The 17,780-nt window shown below is 39.1% G+C and overlaps 1 protein-coding gene across 19 annotated transcripts in view; it reads left to right on the top strand.

Annotated features, from left to right (window-relative positions):
* Positions 1–17,780, top strand: part of SVIL (supervillin) — a 133,317-nt gene that overhangs the window by 75,043 nt on the left and 40,494 nt on the right. For 5 of the 19 annotated variants that reach the window (XM_048950431.1, XM_048950430.1, XM_048950434.1 and 2 more), the window contains 12 exons: positions 895–1,046; positions 1,395–2,079; positions 6,611–6,694; positions 7,891–8,763; positions 9,094–9,264; positions 10,003–10,037; positions 11,097–11,158; positions 11,559–11,698; positions 12,463–12,558; positions 13,765–14,017; positions 15,440–15,463; positions 16,518–17,004. In XM_048950431.1, coding sequence (XP_048806388.1) covers positions 947–1,046; positions 1,395–2,079; positions 6,611–6,694; positions 7,891–8,763; positions 9,094–9,264; positions 10,003–10,037; positions 11,097–11,158; positions 11,559–11,698; positions 12,463–12,558; positions 13,765–14,017; positions 15,440–15,463; positions 16,518–17,004 — 3,010 coding nt within the window. In that variant the 5' untranslated portion in view covers positions 895–946. Of the gene's footprint in view, positions 1–711; positions 770–894; positions 1,047–1,394; positions 2,080–6,610; positions 6,695–7,890; positions 8,764–9,093; positions 9,265–10,002; positions 10,038–11,096; positions 11,159–11,558; positions 11,699–12,462; positions 12,559–13,764; positions 14,018–15,439; positions 15,464–16,517; positions 17,005–17,780 lie in introns of all 19 variants that reach the window. The other 14 variants (XM_048950422.1, XM_048950424.1, XM_048950426.1 and 11 more) reach the window with 8 other exon arrangements.

Genomic DNA, 17,780 nt, shown 5'->3' with positions numbered 1-17,780 from the left:
GATTATGTAGCACTCACTGCTCCAGTGTGGTTTGCAGACAGTACTGATAACTGTGTACATACATGTATATATAGGGATTACTTCATCTATCATGCCTCTCGTTGGTTCTCTATTTTGTGATCTGTGACAGCTGTCTGCTAGCACATAACACCACCAAACAGGTTTAGGGCAAGAGAAGGAGAATGTGTCCAGTTAGAACTACAAGAGAGAGCTAGTGAAGTGATTAACCATGCAGGAATACTTTGAGAATATGTGGTGTTTTGTATAGGTTATCTCCAAACTTGAGCCACTTGTAGCCGTGGGAGCTAAGGAATAGGGAGGGACACTTTTTCTCTTTAAGCATGGTCACGAACCCTTGTGTAGACAGTGTGTAGACAGTAATTCTGTACAGCCTGGTTTTGAAGCAGTTAATATAGCACATAAGCTAATGAAAATATAACTTGCTTAGTTTACACTGGATCTTAAAAATTAGCATAGCCTGAAAGTACTTGGAGAACTCCTTGGTGTTTACATCTGTTGGCCTAATGCACTTTTGACAGAGCAAGTTAGTAAACTAGGAAAACAAAAAGTAAATGCTTGTTTCCAGACAAAAATTATGTGAAATCTCTTAACGTTTTGACTGTTCCTTCTTATTCTGAAGCATTTTAGAAAGTTTCTTTGAGTTTCTGAAACTTAGTAGCTTATAAACTGTATAATCTTTTGTTGTCTCAGTTTCAGAATTAAGAAAACTGTTTGAACCAAACAACCAAGATTTTTTGGAAATGAAAAGGTAAAGAAGAAAAAGTCTTTGGCCTGTAAAACAAAACATACAGCTTGTTTTGTTACCTCCTCTTAGAAACTCTCCCTTCAAATCTTCAAGGATATTTCACTTCAGTTGTTTTGCATCTTTTTCAGAAAGGAGAGAATAGCTAGACGCTTAGAGGGAATCGAAAATGATACGCAACCTATGCTTCTACAGAACTGCCCAGGGTCAGTCACACACCGTTTACTAGAAGAAGATACGCCAAGGTATATGCGTGCAACTGATCCATACAGTCATCACTTAGGTAAGTAGTATATTCCATTGGTGAATTACTTCTTGTTTTCTACCCCATCATATGCTCAGTAACAGAAGAATTTTGTAGAACAGCTTTGATTAGGATTTTTTTTTTTAACCTGCTTTTGATATAATAATAATTTGATAGGAAACTCATGCAGGGTTACAATTAATGTAAGCTTCTTAATCATTTTTATGTCCCTTTGAAGACTGTAGTGAAAAACTGTAGTATGTCTATGCAGTCACTAGTACATTTTGATTTGTAAGAAGATGGAAAGCCCACCATTCAGAGTAGGTGGGCTAGAGTACTTGGTGGAGTTTTGGATGCATTGGTCCATATGTGTTGTACTTTTGACAGGAAGATCAAATGAAGAGGAGGAAACTTCAGATTCTTCTGTAGAGAAACAACCCAGATCATCCAGATACCGCACAGAAACCACAGGAGGAAATACAGAGTCTTTGTACAGTACAGGAAACATGGATACCCATGAACTAGAGTCTAAAGCAGAAAGAATAGCTAGGTACAAGGCAGAGAGACGGCGCCAGCTGGCAGAAAAGTATGGATTATCTCTTGATTCTGATTTGGATTCTGACTACTCATCCAGATATTCCCGGGCAAGAAAAGATCCTGACAGTGTGGATAGAAAGGGATTGAGAAGTGAAAGGCATGATGATGAAAACAAGGATTCTGGCTCCTTGTATTTGTCCAGGACTGAGGTGAAGGAGTCAAAGAGTGTGATTTCTGAATCCAGGGAGTACTCTAGACGTGAAAAAGATGGTATTCCAGCTAAAGAAGAGCTTTCAAATGAAAAGAGTGATAAAAGAGCAGATGATGAGAGTGCCATTAGACAGGCTTCTGACCCTTCAGCAACACTGGATAGTTCTGTCTCACTTACACTTTCTGGACGAGAGTCTTCCTCCTGTAATGAAGTGCCAATATCACCAAAGCAAACCCCCCGAGAGTCTCTTTCTTCACCGAAGCGGGCAGCCTCACCAATCCATCTGCAGAATGACCAGCCCTTGCACAGTAACATCAGACAAAGGTAAAAGGATTTTTTTGTTTGTTCATACAGTTTGCTTGTAACTTGATGGGTAACTTATTCAGCCATCAGATCAGTTTGCCCACAGCCCCATCTAGACTGGCCTGTAACACCTCCAGGGATGAGGTATTCACTGCTTCTAAGAGTTTCAATGCTTGATCACCCTCTGCATAAAGAATTTCTTCCTAATGTCTAATCCAAATCCCTCCCTCTTATAGCTTTCCTGTTGGCTCCCTTTAGTTACTGGAAGGCAGCTATCAGGTCTTGTCAAAACCTGATTTTCTCTAGGCTGCACAACATAGGAGATATGCTGTATCCCTCATCCCCCTTACCAGCCCACTTGCCAATTGGGTTGGTTGGGTTTCATGAATTGTGACGTGTTTGTGATGCAACTGTGTGGATATCTGTATTTCTGTGATTAGATACGTTCTTGGTTTACCTTTATACTTGCAGAATTTATGCTCGTCCTGGGGGAGTGGAATAACTGATGTTTTGTTAAATGTCTTTATTTATACAAACTAGAAACAAGAGTAGATATGGTTTTAAATCTGCTATTTTATTATTACCTGTTAAAGCAAGCCTTTAACTTTTTCCCCCTATATCCTGTAATTGTTTGGATGCAGTTTCCAAGCAAATTGTTTATCAGGGAAGATTTAAATAGCTTTGTGACAGCTTCTGCCAAGATAAAATAGGCCTCAGAGTTAAAAGCTGAAAAGTGTCTTGGGTTAGCTGTAAGGATAGTTGATTTGTATTCCTGCTGTGAAAATGTAAAACCCCTTTTGAACTGTGATAGCTGATAGCTCAGATAGTATCAGGGTATGTATGAAGGGGCAGAGAGGCAGTAAAAATTCCATGATGAACTGGGAGAGCACAGCCTCCCTCTTGATATGCTGAATTACTTCAGATTTGACAAATCTAATGTATAAAAAGGATTACCAGATTTTTCCAACAGGAAAAAAAGTATTTTTCACAAATTCCACATCATAGTTTCACAATGTGATTTAAAAACAGTCTATCAAGGTGTCATGGCAACTGAAAACAAGTGAATAAGAATTTTTAAATAGTATGATTTTCTCCAGGGTTGATTCTTTAATTTCTAGGTAGGTGCTTATATGAAAAATCAGAACTTTTTAGCAGAAGTTATGTTAGGATGCTGCAGTTAAAGATGTTAGAAATTAGAGTGATAACTGCACTCTAGACACATGCTCATCGTAGAGCCTTGCTGACTGTTTCTAAGCAGGTGAATTGCTTAAGCTGAAAAATTTGGCCTTTGTAACCATGGAAGCAATGAGTAGAGAAAGAAGGTACCTTGACTGGATTTCTGTATCATTTCCATCAAAATCACAAAACTTGATTCTTATGTAGAAGTGGTTAAGTGGTTACAGCCTTACTTACTAACTTGCATAACTGTACCTTGGAGTTTGAATGGTGACTCAATCTTCAATATCAAGGGTTAACAACCTTTTGGGTTGATCACGTCACCTGTGTACACTGCCTGAAACCTGTGGAAGGTAGTTTTACTTTCTTTTTTTTTGGTTCACTTTATTGAATAGGAAACACTAGTGATAGTATTTAGTTGTTTTTTGTTTGATTTTTTTTTTATATCTCCTTTCATTATACACTTCTAATCCTGCTCACCTTCTTCTGCATGGATAGGTGAGTGTAGGCACTGTCACTGGACTCCTCCAATTCACATTAGATTTTAAAGGAATATTGTCATTTATAAAAAAGGTAGCGTGCTAGGGAAGTTACTGTGATTTGATGTAATTTTACAGTTCTGCTACCAGAGTAAGGAAAGCAATCATCATAAGGTCACCCATAGAATCGAGAAGAGAATTGTATTGAGGCTTTGAGCTGAGTAGGTTATTCCAAACTCCACAGGTCTCTGAAGCAGTCTCAACTCAAATGCTACAAAATATTATCCCTTTGCTGCAGATGGTCAATTTAAGATACATCTCTTGGCTAATCCAATTACTGATAGGAAGGGATACTGAGCAATTGGAAGGAAGTAATTTGGCAGGTTCACCCTCAATTTTGTAAGTTATTTTCTTTGCTTTATAAGGTGAAGGAAGGGATCAAGTTTTCAACCTTGGAAAAGTAAAGAGAATAGCATATCACACTTCATAGCCAAGAATGTGTCAGCTGCAGTGTAAAAGGAACTTTATTTTCTTAAAGCAACCACAGTCTGCTTTTCTGCAAGGGGAACCAATGAGACACTGAAATGCTTTCTAGAAAATTTTCTCTTCCAGCTCAAGATTAGGCAGGCTACATGCAGCACTGGGAGGGCTGCAGTTGTTCTGGCAAAGCAGCTCTTGTTAAATAGAGCTTCTTGTGGGCTTGTTCAAAGATGAGCTTTCTATGTGGACAAGTCCAGCCTTCTTATAAAGTTCTTTTCATTTTTAAATTCTGCGTTTTCAAGATCAAGGAGTGGTTCTCATGAAAATAGTTTACCAAAATCTGTCTTAAAGGAATCAGAGCTAACAAGTGTGCTATTCCAGTTTATGCGTATAAAACAGCCACAAACTGAGGCTGAGTAGGATGAAGGCATATCAAGTCAATATGTTCCAGCTGCTTCACTTTAAATCTGCTGCTTCAGCCATTAGCTATTTCTGTGATAAAAGGTCCTGCAGAATTTGGGCTGAAGAGAAATAACAAAGGAAACAGTCTTCAAGGTAGACATACTTCTTCATTTGTTAGAAGTTGTATGTCACTCTGAGATCTAATGCTGTGTGTAACACCATGGGTCAGTTGTCTTTGGCAATGACTGGAGGCAGGCTCCAACTGTAAGATCTTGTTTTTTAAGAACTTGGTTGTTATCTGTTTCCAGATTATAAAGTACTAAAATCCATTTTCGTGTGGAATCTGATGTAGGAATAGTTCCAGAGATTTGTTCAAATAAAATAATGTCTAAATCCCAATTTCCAGATCAGTGCTGGTCTGAGAGCAGCTTTCCATCATATATGTTGTTAAACTGTGTTTTGTTAAATTTTAGTTTGCTGAGTTCAAACTAGAAAATAAATTCAGCTTAGTTTGGGGTAAGTATGGAAGCTCTGTGCCTTTCGTCTTAAGTGTATTAATGAGCAATCCTATAATCCATCATTGAGAGGACAACAAAGTGCTGAGAAGGTATTGTTTGACATTGTATATATTCTGCTGCTGAAGTTGCTGATTAACTTCACATTCAAAATATGGCTTGCATTCTTCTGACAGCCCTCTTCAAAGGATGAATGATCAAGTACAAATAAATGTTGCTTGTGCCCTGCCCACTATAAAATGAGCCAAAGTACATATCAGGAGACAAGAGGAAAGTTTAGTTTCTTCAGAGCAATTTCAGCTACCAGTCTGCTCCTGTTAAGGCTCCCATGAATGCCTCCTCGTTGATCAGTTCCTCTAGGAATTCAGAAACGTTTGGAAAGAGAACACAAAAGTTATTTCAGCAGTTGGTGTTCGGCTTTGTTCTAAGCTAGATTTGGATGAGGTGACAGCTGTCGGTGAGTTCTCAGCTTTGCCAGTGTATTACTGCAAGTAAATTTATCTTAAGAACCATCTTTTATTTGTCCTTTTCCAACTGTTCTTATTAAATGACTAGATAAAAATTGAAGCAGAAGACCTGGAGCTTGGTGGGATTTCTAATCCCAAATGACTGTAATGTAAGGTGAGGAGTTCTTTCAAACCCACCTGATCAGAATGGAAAGCAGCCTGTGTTGTCATCCTCCGGGAGTAAGCACCAGTGTGGCCAGAAATTCCCTTGTGATCTCTTCTTGCTGATCATTGTGCATTGAAGTGAGCAAGTGCTTGGGGAAACTACGGAGGTAGCCTGCAAACACTGTTTCCTGTAGGGCTTGTAAGTTTGCAAGGTTTTTTGTCTTTATATGCCTTTAACTCCAACACAGAGGCAGAAGGAAGTCAGGGATTGCTTTTCCTGCTCCTTTTTGTTTCCAATCGTGCAGTTACACAGCACACCTCACCTGGTGGCTCTGAGAGCTTGCAGGGTTGGCACTCTGAAGCTGCTGTATTGGAGCACTGGGAGAGAGGAGGATTCCTGCTGCCCCAGAGTTTCTTAGGAAGTACAATATGCCACCTGAGTTTCTAACTTTGGAACCGGCAGGCTGCAACAGGCTTTTACCACTAAAGGAACAATTTCAACAAGCTGTTGGGATATCCTTACATATACCCTTCAAAGCTGCAGTGGCAAAAATGAAATAGCACAGTGGCTTTTACTTCTCGAATTCTGCACAGCGTACACTTGGCAAACCTACCTTTGCAAAAAACAAACAAACAACAAAGCAGTGCTCAGAAGGCAATGTAGTCATTTGTGGAAATGTGATGGTCTGTTTCACAGGTTGTCACCTTGTATTTTTATTGATGTGCTGTACTTTCCTTTTCCTTAACCATTTGCAGTAACAAAGTAATCACATCTTTTTTAAAAAATGAAAAGGTTTTGATATGAAGATGGGGGAGGGAAGAGTGGGAGCTGAGGTTGAGCGTGCATTGCAACCTTCTCCAAAACTACCTGAAGTTCTGTTTTCTGTAGTAGTGCAGGGAAAGCAAAACCTGAATGGTTCCTTCAGAAAGATTCAGAAGGGGACACACCATCTCTTATCAGCTGGCCCTCCAGGTATCACAGAGCTGTGTGGCTAACAAGTGGACTGTGAAACTCCCCTTTTTCCCCTTTACCCTGTCATGATTTAACATTTGCCCTTTATTTTCCCTTAACAGCAGTGAGTTACAAAGTATTGTTCCTTGCAGATAAGCAGCTGTTTAAACTTTCCTGAAGCATCTGCTTTTATTGTGACTTGTGACCAATTGATATTCTGTTGAAGAAATATAAATGCCCCTCACTTCTTCCACAACTGTTCTCATACCAGCTTCCCTTATTTTTTATAACTACTTATTTTATCTCATTTTGCACTCTACAAACCAACAGATTTTTCCACCTCAATCCAATCCATGTTAGCCTTCCTTACAATTAATTCATTGAATTACAAAGATGATGGTGTGAGAAAAGTAAAAATTTAATACTGAAAAATATATCAAGCTTTTGATCAGAGCTACAAGCAGCTGCTTCCTCCCATTCAGTAACACATACTTTTAGCCCACCATGCTATGCACTGCAGGAAGACTCTTTTCTGCATTCCCAGTTAGAATAATTCTTATAACCCAGTACTAACATCATTGTGGATATTCTTGATACATGCATTATAGTTTAAAGAATCACTTTATCAGACTGAATAAACTTTGTGTTTGAGTAAACTTGAGAAGTTTCACTAACAAGAGCACCAGTTCTTGGGGAGAAAAGAAAGAACCACAAGAAAGGTTAATGTTTTGGATAACTTTGGATATCCTGAATTATTCTCTCAAAATTTTTCCCTTTTCCGAAGTAGTACTTTTTTTTAGTAACATAAACGTTCCAAAGTATGATGGTGGCAAGCCTGGAATTGCACATACTTCGAGCTGGATTACTTTCTTTCAAACCAAGATTTGTCTCTTTTTTCTCTATTGATACCCTTCAAGCCCTCCAAACAGTGGTAGCCATCTCATAGTTTCACCTAGGGCTTTGAAGCTTGCATTTATAATGTTTTCACAGGAGCCATGCATGTTTAAGAACCTGTGAATCTCCCTGAATGTTTTTAAGCAAAATCACTTCTAATACTTTGGGGCTAGAAAGGGTTGCATTATAACGTGCCTTCCTTATATATACTGTTTATTTTTTATTTTAATATGATACAGCTGTCTATACCACAGTAGGTGTCTGTGTTCCTTCCCTTGTTGGGCATTGCTGTTCACAGCTTTAATCCTTTTTCTTTCTTAAAGAGTAAAAGTTAGAGAGAAACTGGTGAAAGAGGAAAGTGCGCGTGGAAGCCCTGAACCTGTCACAGACAGTGTATCTCAGAGAAAATCCCAGCCAGTGCCAGCCCACTACATGCCTCTTCAGACAGAAGCATCTGCCTTTGACAGGGTTCTCAATCAGCCCGTCAGCGCGGTGCGCCAACCAATACATGGCTATATTCAGCCCGCTGGCGTTGCACACACAGCTCAGCTGATGGCAACAGAAGAACCAGAAAACATCTTCGTTGGCCGCCGCCTCCTTCCAGACAGTGTCAGCCCCTTAAAATCAGCAGCAGCCACTGTGCCAGAGGGTGAAAAGAAAGAGGCGCTGGCTTATGGAGCAAAGCCTGGCGAAGAAGAATCCCCAGAGGGCGAGCAGGCTTCCAAAGGCAGAAGGCCAATTTTGCCATCTGAGATTCGCAAACAAGGGAAGAGCCACGAAGGCCTCTTTGGAGGAGAAGACCTGGATACCGGTGTGGGGAGCCCATCTGCTAGCAAGCCGAAGGTCGGTTCAGATGTTCAGCAGGAGCAGGAGTGCAGAAAGAAGCAGGGGCCTGAGCAGCAGCTGAAGACACCTGAGAACATGGAGAGGAGTGAAGCTGTCATGTACATACAGAGCGGGTCTGTATCGCAGCCGGCGCAGGCAAAAGGCCCTGTTTGGAAGGTGTCAAAGCATAAAGTCCTGACTCGCTCAATGTCTGACTATACTGTGCCTCCTAAGCTAGAAGCTTTTCATAGTAAGAGCATGGAAGCAAACGCAGCAAATGGTGAGATTGGCATGGTTGACACAAAGGTCTCTGTTGCCCAGCTCCGTAATGTCTTTCTGGAAACTGCTCATGCCAGCAAGAAAACGGACCTGTAGGTGACATTTCAGACGTATTTTCGTGTGAAAGTTGCACGTCCTTGGCAAAATGACACACACTCAACATCAGTTGTGTTCGGCACTTAAAGCACACAGCTTAGCTCTCACCACTGTGTATTGGAGGCTGAGATGGTTTGAATCCCGCTTCCGTGCTTCTGCTTGCTAGTGCGAGTTGTGGTGTGGGGAGCTGGAATGTGTCCGTCTGTGCATGTTATCGGAGGAGCATGCAGAGTGATCTCTGGTGAACTGTTGAGATGCTTACATCCATGCTTTACTTCTCTCTTCTATTTTCTTTTCTATGCACTTTCTATCGCGTGGTTTAAAAGCGAATCTCGGTTTGAGACGTCAGCGTCAGGCAGTGCTTTGCCTGCTGGTGGTGACCGTGAAAGAGGGCCGCGAAGGCCGAGGCGCTATTTCACTCCTGGTGAAAATAGAAAGACTTCTGAGCGATTTAAAACCCAACCTATAACATCAGCAGAACGAAAGGAGATGGATAGGTAGGCATGTGTGTAGCTCTGTGTCACGTTCTGGTGCAGGCAGATGTGAACAAGCGTGTCAAGAAAATTTGTTCATTTGTTAGCATCAATATTTTAAAAGGTTATCATTCTTCTTAAAAAAAAAAAAAAAAAGGAAGAAAAGATCAAGCATTTGTTATAGAATAAATTCCAATTGACTTGGGTGTGAAGTTTCTTACAAAATAAAAAGTGACAGTAAGCAATTTGCTGCAAATCACAGAATCACAGAATGGCCAGGGTTGGAAGGGACCTCAAGGATCAAATCTCTGTACGTGAAGTGGTTAACAGTCAGTTGTGAAGTATTGCACCTGTCTGGTTCTGTCTGATGATAAATGATTTTGTTTGTTGTCATAAGAGTTATATAGAATAGAGAGTCCATCCTACTCTGTTTCACTGATTGTGAGCAATCAAATCTACGTATTTGATGTTAATAGACCAGGCAGCAAATCTTAGACCTTAGTCTTCTGTGAGATAAACAGGAAATAATTTTCCTTACACTTCAGTATTTTTACTTTAGTAAAGTTTGGATATGATTGCTTGCCTTTCTGTTTTATTGAAGGATGTTATGAGAGGAATTAGTTGAAAGTTGTTGGACCTTGAAAGATAGGCATGGTTTCTCTATTCTTAAGAATTTTGAGGTCTTGCTGCTTCAGATGGAATTTGAATCTAATCTTTGATGTCTTCTTTCAAGCTAACTTGTTTCTGTTTATATTTCACTAGGTCCGTTTTGTGTGCAGAAATACCAACTGCTGACGGTACGTCACTATGCTATTTTCAAAGGAAGAAATCGGAATGAATGTGCTTTCTTTACTGAAGTGGTGTTTGATTATGCAAAAATAAGTCCATCTGAAAATAAGCATCAGTAACTATATATATTTAAAGTACCACTTTTCCTTGGGCCATGTCTGCTGCAGACTTGATTTTAAGCTTGAAAGTCTGCAGATATTTAAGTATATATGGGGGGGAGAGGATGGCAATGGCTTGCTTTTTCAACATAATCACATTTATCTGACTGGAAAAAAAAAAAGCTTGTTTTGAGCAGTGTTCCAAGTCTAATAACAAAAAGCCTTTATTATAATGGGAAGATCATATTGGTATTTTCTAGCTAAAAATATTGGAAGATGCTGGTTATTAAATTATATAATTGTCTGCCATCTTGCCTCTATTTTCCTCTTGTCGCTCACAGCAAGTCTGGCACAAATTAAGAAGCTAATCTCATGAGTAGCTAAATTTAGATGTAATGCCTTGTGCTATTTGAAAGCTGATACTTGCAGCTTTGAGATGCTGTCTGTTGGATCTGGAGGATGCTGATTTCAGCTCCTCAGGATACCAGCTGAACCTCTGAAAAATGGGGAAACAAGGTGGTAATCAGAAAGAGCAGAGCAGCATGTCTGGCTGACTAAGAGAAAATAGATGCTTTGTGCAGCACAATGAATAATGAGCCTTAAGAGAGTGGTCTGTCTCTTAGTTTAAATGTTTTCTTAGTCTGTGTGTTATCAGAGACTACCATAACATATATGATCATTCATAAAAGTTTCTCTAGTTAACCTGAAAGTGCATGAGCTGCAATGCAGAAAATTCTTTTGCTCTAGAAATCCTGTTCAGAATTTTTCTCTGATGCTATCCATGTTAAATACAATTAGAACTTTATATGATTTTCTTCACGGTATATCTTCAACTGAAAGAGAGTGCAGTCATCTTTTGAACTTCTGACGTTTTTTCATTAGTTAAACATCATTTAGGGCGAGTTCAGAAATCTCTTAGTCAGAAAAACTTTAATTTAATATGAGCTTTTTCTTATTTACTTTCTGTAGATGAAGAAAAATTAGATGACCGAGCCAAACTAAGTGTAGCTGCAAAGAGGCTGCTTTTTAGAGTAAGTATTAAACTTTCTTAATAGAAAATGGAGGTAAACATTTCATGTTCAAGATGCAGAAGGTTGCTGAACATTTCATATTCAAGATGCTGATGGTCACTAAGTTAATAAGAATGAAGTGTAATGCACTTAACCAAGTCCAAGTACGTACTTTTTTTTAACTTCATCTCATTTACTTTACACAGCAGACCTGTTGCTTTAAAGCCTTCTTTAAGAACATTATTTAAAGAGATGTGTAGTTAATTTTAACCACGTGATGCCTACTATGTGCTCGTAGCCTGCTTCTAATTCAGAGGTGGACAATCAGCGAAATTAATACTTTGCAACCAAGAAGGCTGAAAAGAAAGTAGTGTTTAGAACTTTTCTTACACAGTTTGAATTATGACATTTGTCCTCTAAGGAAATGGAAAAATCTTTCGAAATGAAGAATATTCCTAAACCACCTACGAGAAGCTCAGCAGTAGAGAGAAGAATGCGGCGTTTGCAGGACAGATCTCACACACAGCCAATTACCAGTGAGGAAGTGGTCATTGCAGCTACGTAAGTCTTGTGCATGTGTTGGCTCTAACCTTGGTTCCTGCTTTTAAACCTGGGAATAAGTTCCATATATGTGGTGTTTATAACTTTGTAGCACAAAGAATGTGTTTTCTTAAGGGCCAACTATCTTGAGAACCACAGGGGAATCTGTATGGAAATTCTCTTTTTGAAATAGAGGGAATAGTAAAGTATCAACTGCATGAACTGTAATTTAGCAGTTTTATGAAGCTGTGGATTAGGAAAAAGGGATTATTCATAGCACTGGTTTCTAACTCAAATGAAAAGGATATTTTGCACTGAGAGAAGTCTGCACAATTTCTCATGTAATGTGTTTGTATTGGAGTAAACCTTTTAGAGTCTGGAATTTCAAGTGTACATCTTGAAAACATTTTTTGCACTCTGCTTGGACATCATGAAGCCTTCCTAAAAGAAGGAAAATATTTTTGGGGGGAAAAATAGGGGAAAAAAAAAAAAAAAGGCAAATGGACATCCATCTAATGATCTGCTGAAAGATAACATTACGGGTAACAGCAACTTCAAGAGACAACCTGTTTGCTCCTCTAAGCTTTTAGTTCTTCCAAAGTATTTGATGTTGTTTTGCAAAGTTCATAGCAGGTAACTCTGTTAATTAAAAATCATTGCTGGTTTTTTTTCTGTTTTGTTTTGTTTTTGGTCTTTTCTGTAGTTAACACTTAATGTATTGCTTTTCTTAATGCTTTTTTCTTCTCTCTCCCTGTGAATTTTCCTTCCTTCGCAATTCTTTAAAGTGAAACTACCCCTGCTTCACGTTCTGTGAATACCCACACAGTAGTGACAAGATTACCTAGTCCCACTGTAGTTAAGAGCACTGTACAACCTACCAGGTACTGGGGGGGATAAACATGCATGTTACATGGAGCACAAGATTCCTCAATAGCAGATGCATCTTTAAAGTCTTGAATGCCTTTTTCAATGTGTCAAGTGAAAACTCTTGTCAAGAATATCTAAAACACTTGTCAAATTCATTTATGTTTGCATGATGAAACGTTGCAGCTTTTTTTGTCAAGCATCTGTTTTTAGGATCTTTCTAACCACACTCACCTATTCTTATATGTGAAAGACATGAAATTGCATGTGAGCAGACCTGGCAGAAGCCTCTTCGCTCTGTTATGTTTTTATACAATAATGTCATCCTGACATGAAAAACCGGAGCTGGGTGCTTGACTTCACAAGCAGGACATACCCTCTTTGTCTGTCTCTACATATATTTTTTAGCTTGCAAAATTTAAGGAAAGATAAGAAATTGCACCACCTATAGGTAACGTTGTAGAATACTGTTTGCCTGTTCTGAACAAGAGCATTTCAGCAAAGAGCACAACAGAAAAATATGTACTAATTCCTTAAATGTGGCTGAATTTAGCTAGAGGTGAATAAAACGTTATTGTAGAGACAAATGCAGTTACAGCTTTTATGGATGAATGTGTCTGCCTTCAGCATTGGTCATACAATCTTAAAAATCAATGGAGTAAATTGCAAAATTATTTTTTATTACTGAGTCACCCTATATAACTCAAACAAAAAATAAACATGAATTCTATTCTTCAAATCGAAAGAGAGAATGCAATTTATGCTAACCTAAAAGCCACTCTAACTTGGAGTTTAAATCCATCTTCTACACGTTTTATAAAATGTGCTCCACAAATTATTTCTAATAAAGCTGAATTTTATATAAATTATAGTGTAGGACAAGTGTTTGTTCTACAGCAGCATCTTAAATGTCTCTCCATCGATCTGTATTATGTATAAATCGATAGGTCTCAAAAGCCTGTCTTCACCTTGAGTTTCCCTTCCCAAAAATTGTGGTGTCATAATCAAATGAATTTGTGATTGAAAAATTAACATTTCTTTAAATCTTCAGCTGTTTAATTGGAACCCTTCGTGCCAATGTTGAACCACTGCATAATCACTTAGGCTGCTACATTACATTGGCTATTATGCTTCATATGCAAGTTCTTCTGCTTCTCTCAGGTTAAGATCTTAAAACTTTGCAATAGCATCTTTAAAACTCATTTCCAGTTCTGTTTCTTCAGCTTGCAGGCATCAGCACACCAAAAAATATTAGCTAAAGAGGAGATAAGAGCAGCCAAAGAGGCAGTGGGGCAAGATCAATCCGATGAACCAGATTCTTCCACATTAAGCTTGGCAGAAAAGATGGCTTTGTTTAACAAACTGTCTCAGCCAGTATCCAGGGCTATATCCACAAGGAGTCGAGGAGATATTAGGCACAGGAGGATGAATACTCGTTACCAGACCCAGCCAGTCACTCTTGGAGAAGTTGAGCAGGTAAGTGCAATCTTGGCTGTTTTTTGTTTGTGTCTTTTCATCAGACAAAACAGCTTCTGCGTAAGATGCCATGACAGCTGGCCTTTTCTTTGCTCCAAGCTACACGCAGGGGTCATGACATATTCACAGGAAAAAACTTGTCAAGAAGCAGACATAGAGGAACAGCATCCTCCAAAATGTTTGAGTTCATTGATATGGTTTTCTTTTTTTAGTACTTTAAGAGTAGGTCATTTTCCTGATGAGTGCATGCTGTACCTTGCATAGCATCTGTCTTTTCCTGTGCAATGCTGTATGCCTTCTGAAAGTAAACTCCTGACCAAACGGCTGAAAGCTGTGACACATCTCGTTGTTGAAGTCTATGATGTGCATCTTTCAAATCCTTTCCTGAAGTCATTATTTATTTCCATCATTAGGGCTCTACTCTGTCATTTTCTTTCAGGAGAGGGGATTGATTCTAATTTTTATTTTTTTTCCCCCCAAAGCAGAATACTTCTGACATTTAGAAATTTCCAGTCAAAATGAAGTGATTTAATTTCTGGAGTGGAATTGGGCTTCCCCTTCCAGAACTCTTCAAAACTGGAAAGGAATATATTTTTAGTGATGTTTGAGAACAGAGTGGCCAGTATTTCAGAGCTGATGTTCACAACAGAAAAATCCATTCCTTAGGGACAACAGCTTTGCATGTTCTGCTTCTACAAATTTGGATCAGTCTGAGTGTGAGAAAGTTCCTATGCTTCTCCTTCCATATTCTCATTCATTTTTATACATTTTTCCATATAATAATAGAATTGTGAGAAGGTAGGATTCTTTAACCATATTGGTGCAAAGCTGTATGACTGTAACTGTATATTATGCCTAATTTTCTTAGGCTTGAAGCCGTAGTAAATATTTGGCATGTATACATAACGATTTCCAGGCATTACAGAGTACTGTTTGCATTCATTTTCTAATGCTAACTACTGTCACAGCCTGGACTCCTTTATGATTGTGTTACTAACATGTTTGGGGGCCAGGAATGCGATCAACAGAACTGCACTGAAGCAGACAAGAAAGAATCCAGTGACAGTCAGTTCAGGTTGTCAAGCTTTTACAGATGAACTTAGATATCAGGCAAGGAAATGCAGAGGAAGCTTGTTTTGTCCTCTCTTTCTGAACCTAGGAAAAGAAACCAGGCTTGTCTCTGAATCAGAGTGCAGTGAGAATGTGTTGGCAAAAAGTCTTCATGTAGCATGCTGTGCATTTGGAGTTTGGAGAGACAGTACAGCTTCCTACAGCTTTTGTAGGAAGAAATATAAATACAGTGACAAAATAGGCAAGTGGAGGTTTCATTCGCAAAATACGTAATTGCAAATGTAAATAAATATCTTGTAATTAAAGCTGAAATCTCTTTGCTGATCTCCTCTACATTTCTGATTCTGATAGATGCAGTGGAAAAAGAGTAAACCGGTAACTATTTTATTAATGTTTTGGGTTGTTTTTGAATCTTTGAGCTAGTGTAGTAGTCTTTGCTCTGCTTTGTGATGTGTTTATGAGTGTATAGTCCACACTTCGTGGACTTTGCATGTGTGTTTTAAGTTCTCAGTTGTTTGTCTCCTGGTGGTGTGATTTTTGTCAACTCCTTTTGCATGCTGTTCACTAGCCCTGCAGTTTAAGAAAACATCAAATAAGTCAAACAAAAGCCATCTCCTGATTTGTTTGAAGGCATTCAAATACTCTCACTGCCTTTGTCCTCTTCGGAGAAGAAAATGCCAAGCTCTGCATTTCAGGGAAAACTTTCATCTCAGTTGTCTAGAAAAACTTCAGAAAAAGTATTGTATTTGTGTAGAAAATGTACTGCAGAGGCCACCAAAGCAAATTGGGAGTTTTTTTTAATATTTTGCTCAGAGATGTATGGGACAGCAAATGTTTGGTATCCAAAAGTCTCAGACTAACATTCCTCTGTGAAGGTGATTTTGTAGCAAAAGTGTCAGAAATGTGTGCCCACTGTCAGCACAGAATGCTCTTTCTGGTGCTGTGCTGGCTCCAGAGCTGAAAGCTGTATGACCGTATCAGAGCAGAGCTGTGCCAAAGCTAATTAGCCCTGCTGAGACACAGAGTTGATTAGCCTGGGCACATGGCATGTCATCCGGCGTCTGGAACGTGAACTAATTTCTTTTCCTAGTGCTGTGCAGCACCAGGTCAGTACAAATCTTTTCATGGAGCTCTGACATGTCGTATTGCATGCTATGCATATACCCCTTACTGCTAATGATGCTGCTATTCATGTGCAGTCATTTTTACCCTGGGTGGAATCACCTGTTTGCAGACAAATTATGGGGGCATTGTTGCTCTCCTTGTCTTTTTGTAGAGCAGTACATTCATATGGAAGCACACCTTCTGCTCTGAGGAACTTAATGTGACACACTTTTTTTGGGGAATGGATGATTTTGACTTTTCTTGGAAATGGGCAATTTTGGATTTCTCAGGTTGTTTTTTATTTCTGTTATTTTTTCGTTCACAGGTTCAGAATGAAAGTGGAAAACTTACTCCCCTGTCAAGTACAGTTTCAACATCAGTTTCAGCAATGGCTTCTGCCCTTTCTGCACTGTTTGCTGGAGACGTGCATGCGAAGCCACGTAGTGATGGAAGTGTGAGTGCTGCCACAAAAGATGATTTGAGATTCCACACTTCAGCGGAAAGTCCAGAGTCATCAGGAAAACGCACACAAAAGTCAGATCAGTGGCAGCCCTCAATGGAAGTGCTAGAAAGCAAAAGAGCATCAAAGAAGCATGATGAAGAGGGAAAGAGGTTTCTAGCACATGAGGCTAATGAAATTAGAAAGTATAGCTCCTTTGAGGATGAAACCACACATCCTGTTCTTGAAAAAACAGGAGACTACCATAAAGAAGCAGCCTACAGCTTCCTGAGGAAGGGCAGCATGGAACTGTTTAGTTCACAACCACTTTTTCAGCCTCTTGAAAGGAAGGAAATTGATACCATCATGCAAGGTAAATGGAAAGTCACAGAAAGCCACTCCTTTGGAGAAAAAATGGATTTGAAAAGTGGTGTGAAAAGCAAGACTTTGCACAGAGGTGCAGTATATGTACTCGTTGTTGGTGTTGTTCGGTTCAGCAAAGAGCAATGTTTCTGTTTTACAACTTCTTCTTTTCAAGTGTTATCAAGACTATTTTGTTTTTATTTTTTAATGCTGCTTAAACTAGTGAAAGCAGTAGTTAATATGTCGCATGTACTTCTCGGCCTTTAAGTTTTGGAAGTGCAGTTTTTTTAGTTGTTCTTATAACACTTCAGGCCTTAGAGATGGCTCATTTTTACTGATGTTTTGTTACCTTGAAAGAAATGGTAGCTTATGCTGAAGTTAAGATATATTCTTTCCTCCATTGCCCTGGTCCTTGTCCTCCAAAACCCCGAACACACTGAACTAGCTGCTCTGGGTCAAGTGTCTGCTGCAAACTGCTCTGAGCCATTGTCTTCATATTAACTGCATATGTACATAGGTAGCTAGTTGTGGGCTTTTGAAGCAGTGGTTTTCCTATGCTTTTTGAAGCATTATTTTCCTATCAGTGTTGTGACGAAATGTAAATCAAGTCATTCTCAGAGCAGTTTTCTTTTTTACTAGGTTGGGGTACAGGTCAAGAGTGCTCTGTGGTGCTGGAATCAGTTTTGCAATTGACCTATGAAGTTAATTTATTTTAAATGTAAATGGTCTCCAAACTGATGTACAGAGAAAGATACAGTTCTGCTTGTATTCCTCACATCAGTGGCC

Source organism: Lagopus muta, chromosome 7 (assembly GCF_023343835.1).
Source record: "Lagopus muta isolate bLagMut1 chromosome 7, bLagMut1 primary, whole genome shotgun sequence".
In the NCBI taxonomy this organism is placed as follows: Eukaryota; Metazoa; Chordata; class Aves; order Galliformes; family Phasianidae; genus Lagopus; species Lagopus muta.
The sequence above is the reverse complement of the archived record's forward strand: the minus strand, read 5'-3'. Positions and strand labels throughout refer to the sequence as shown.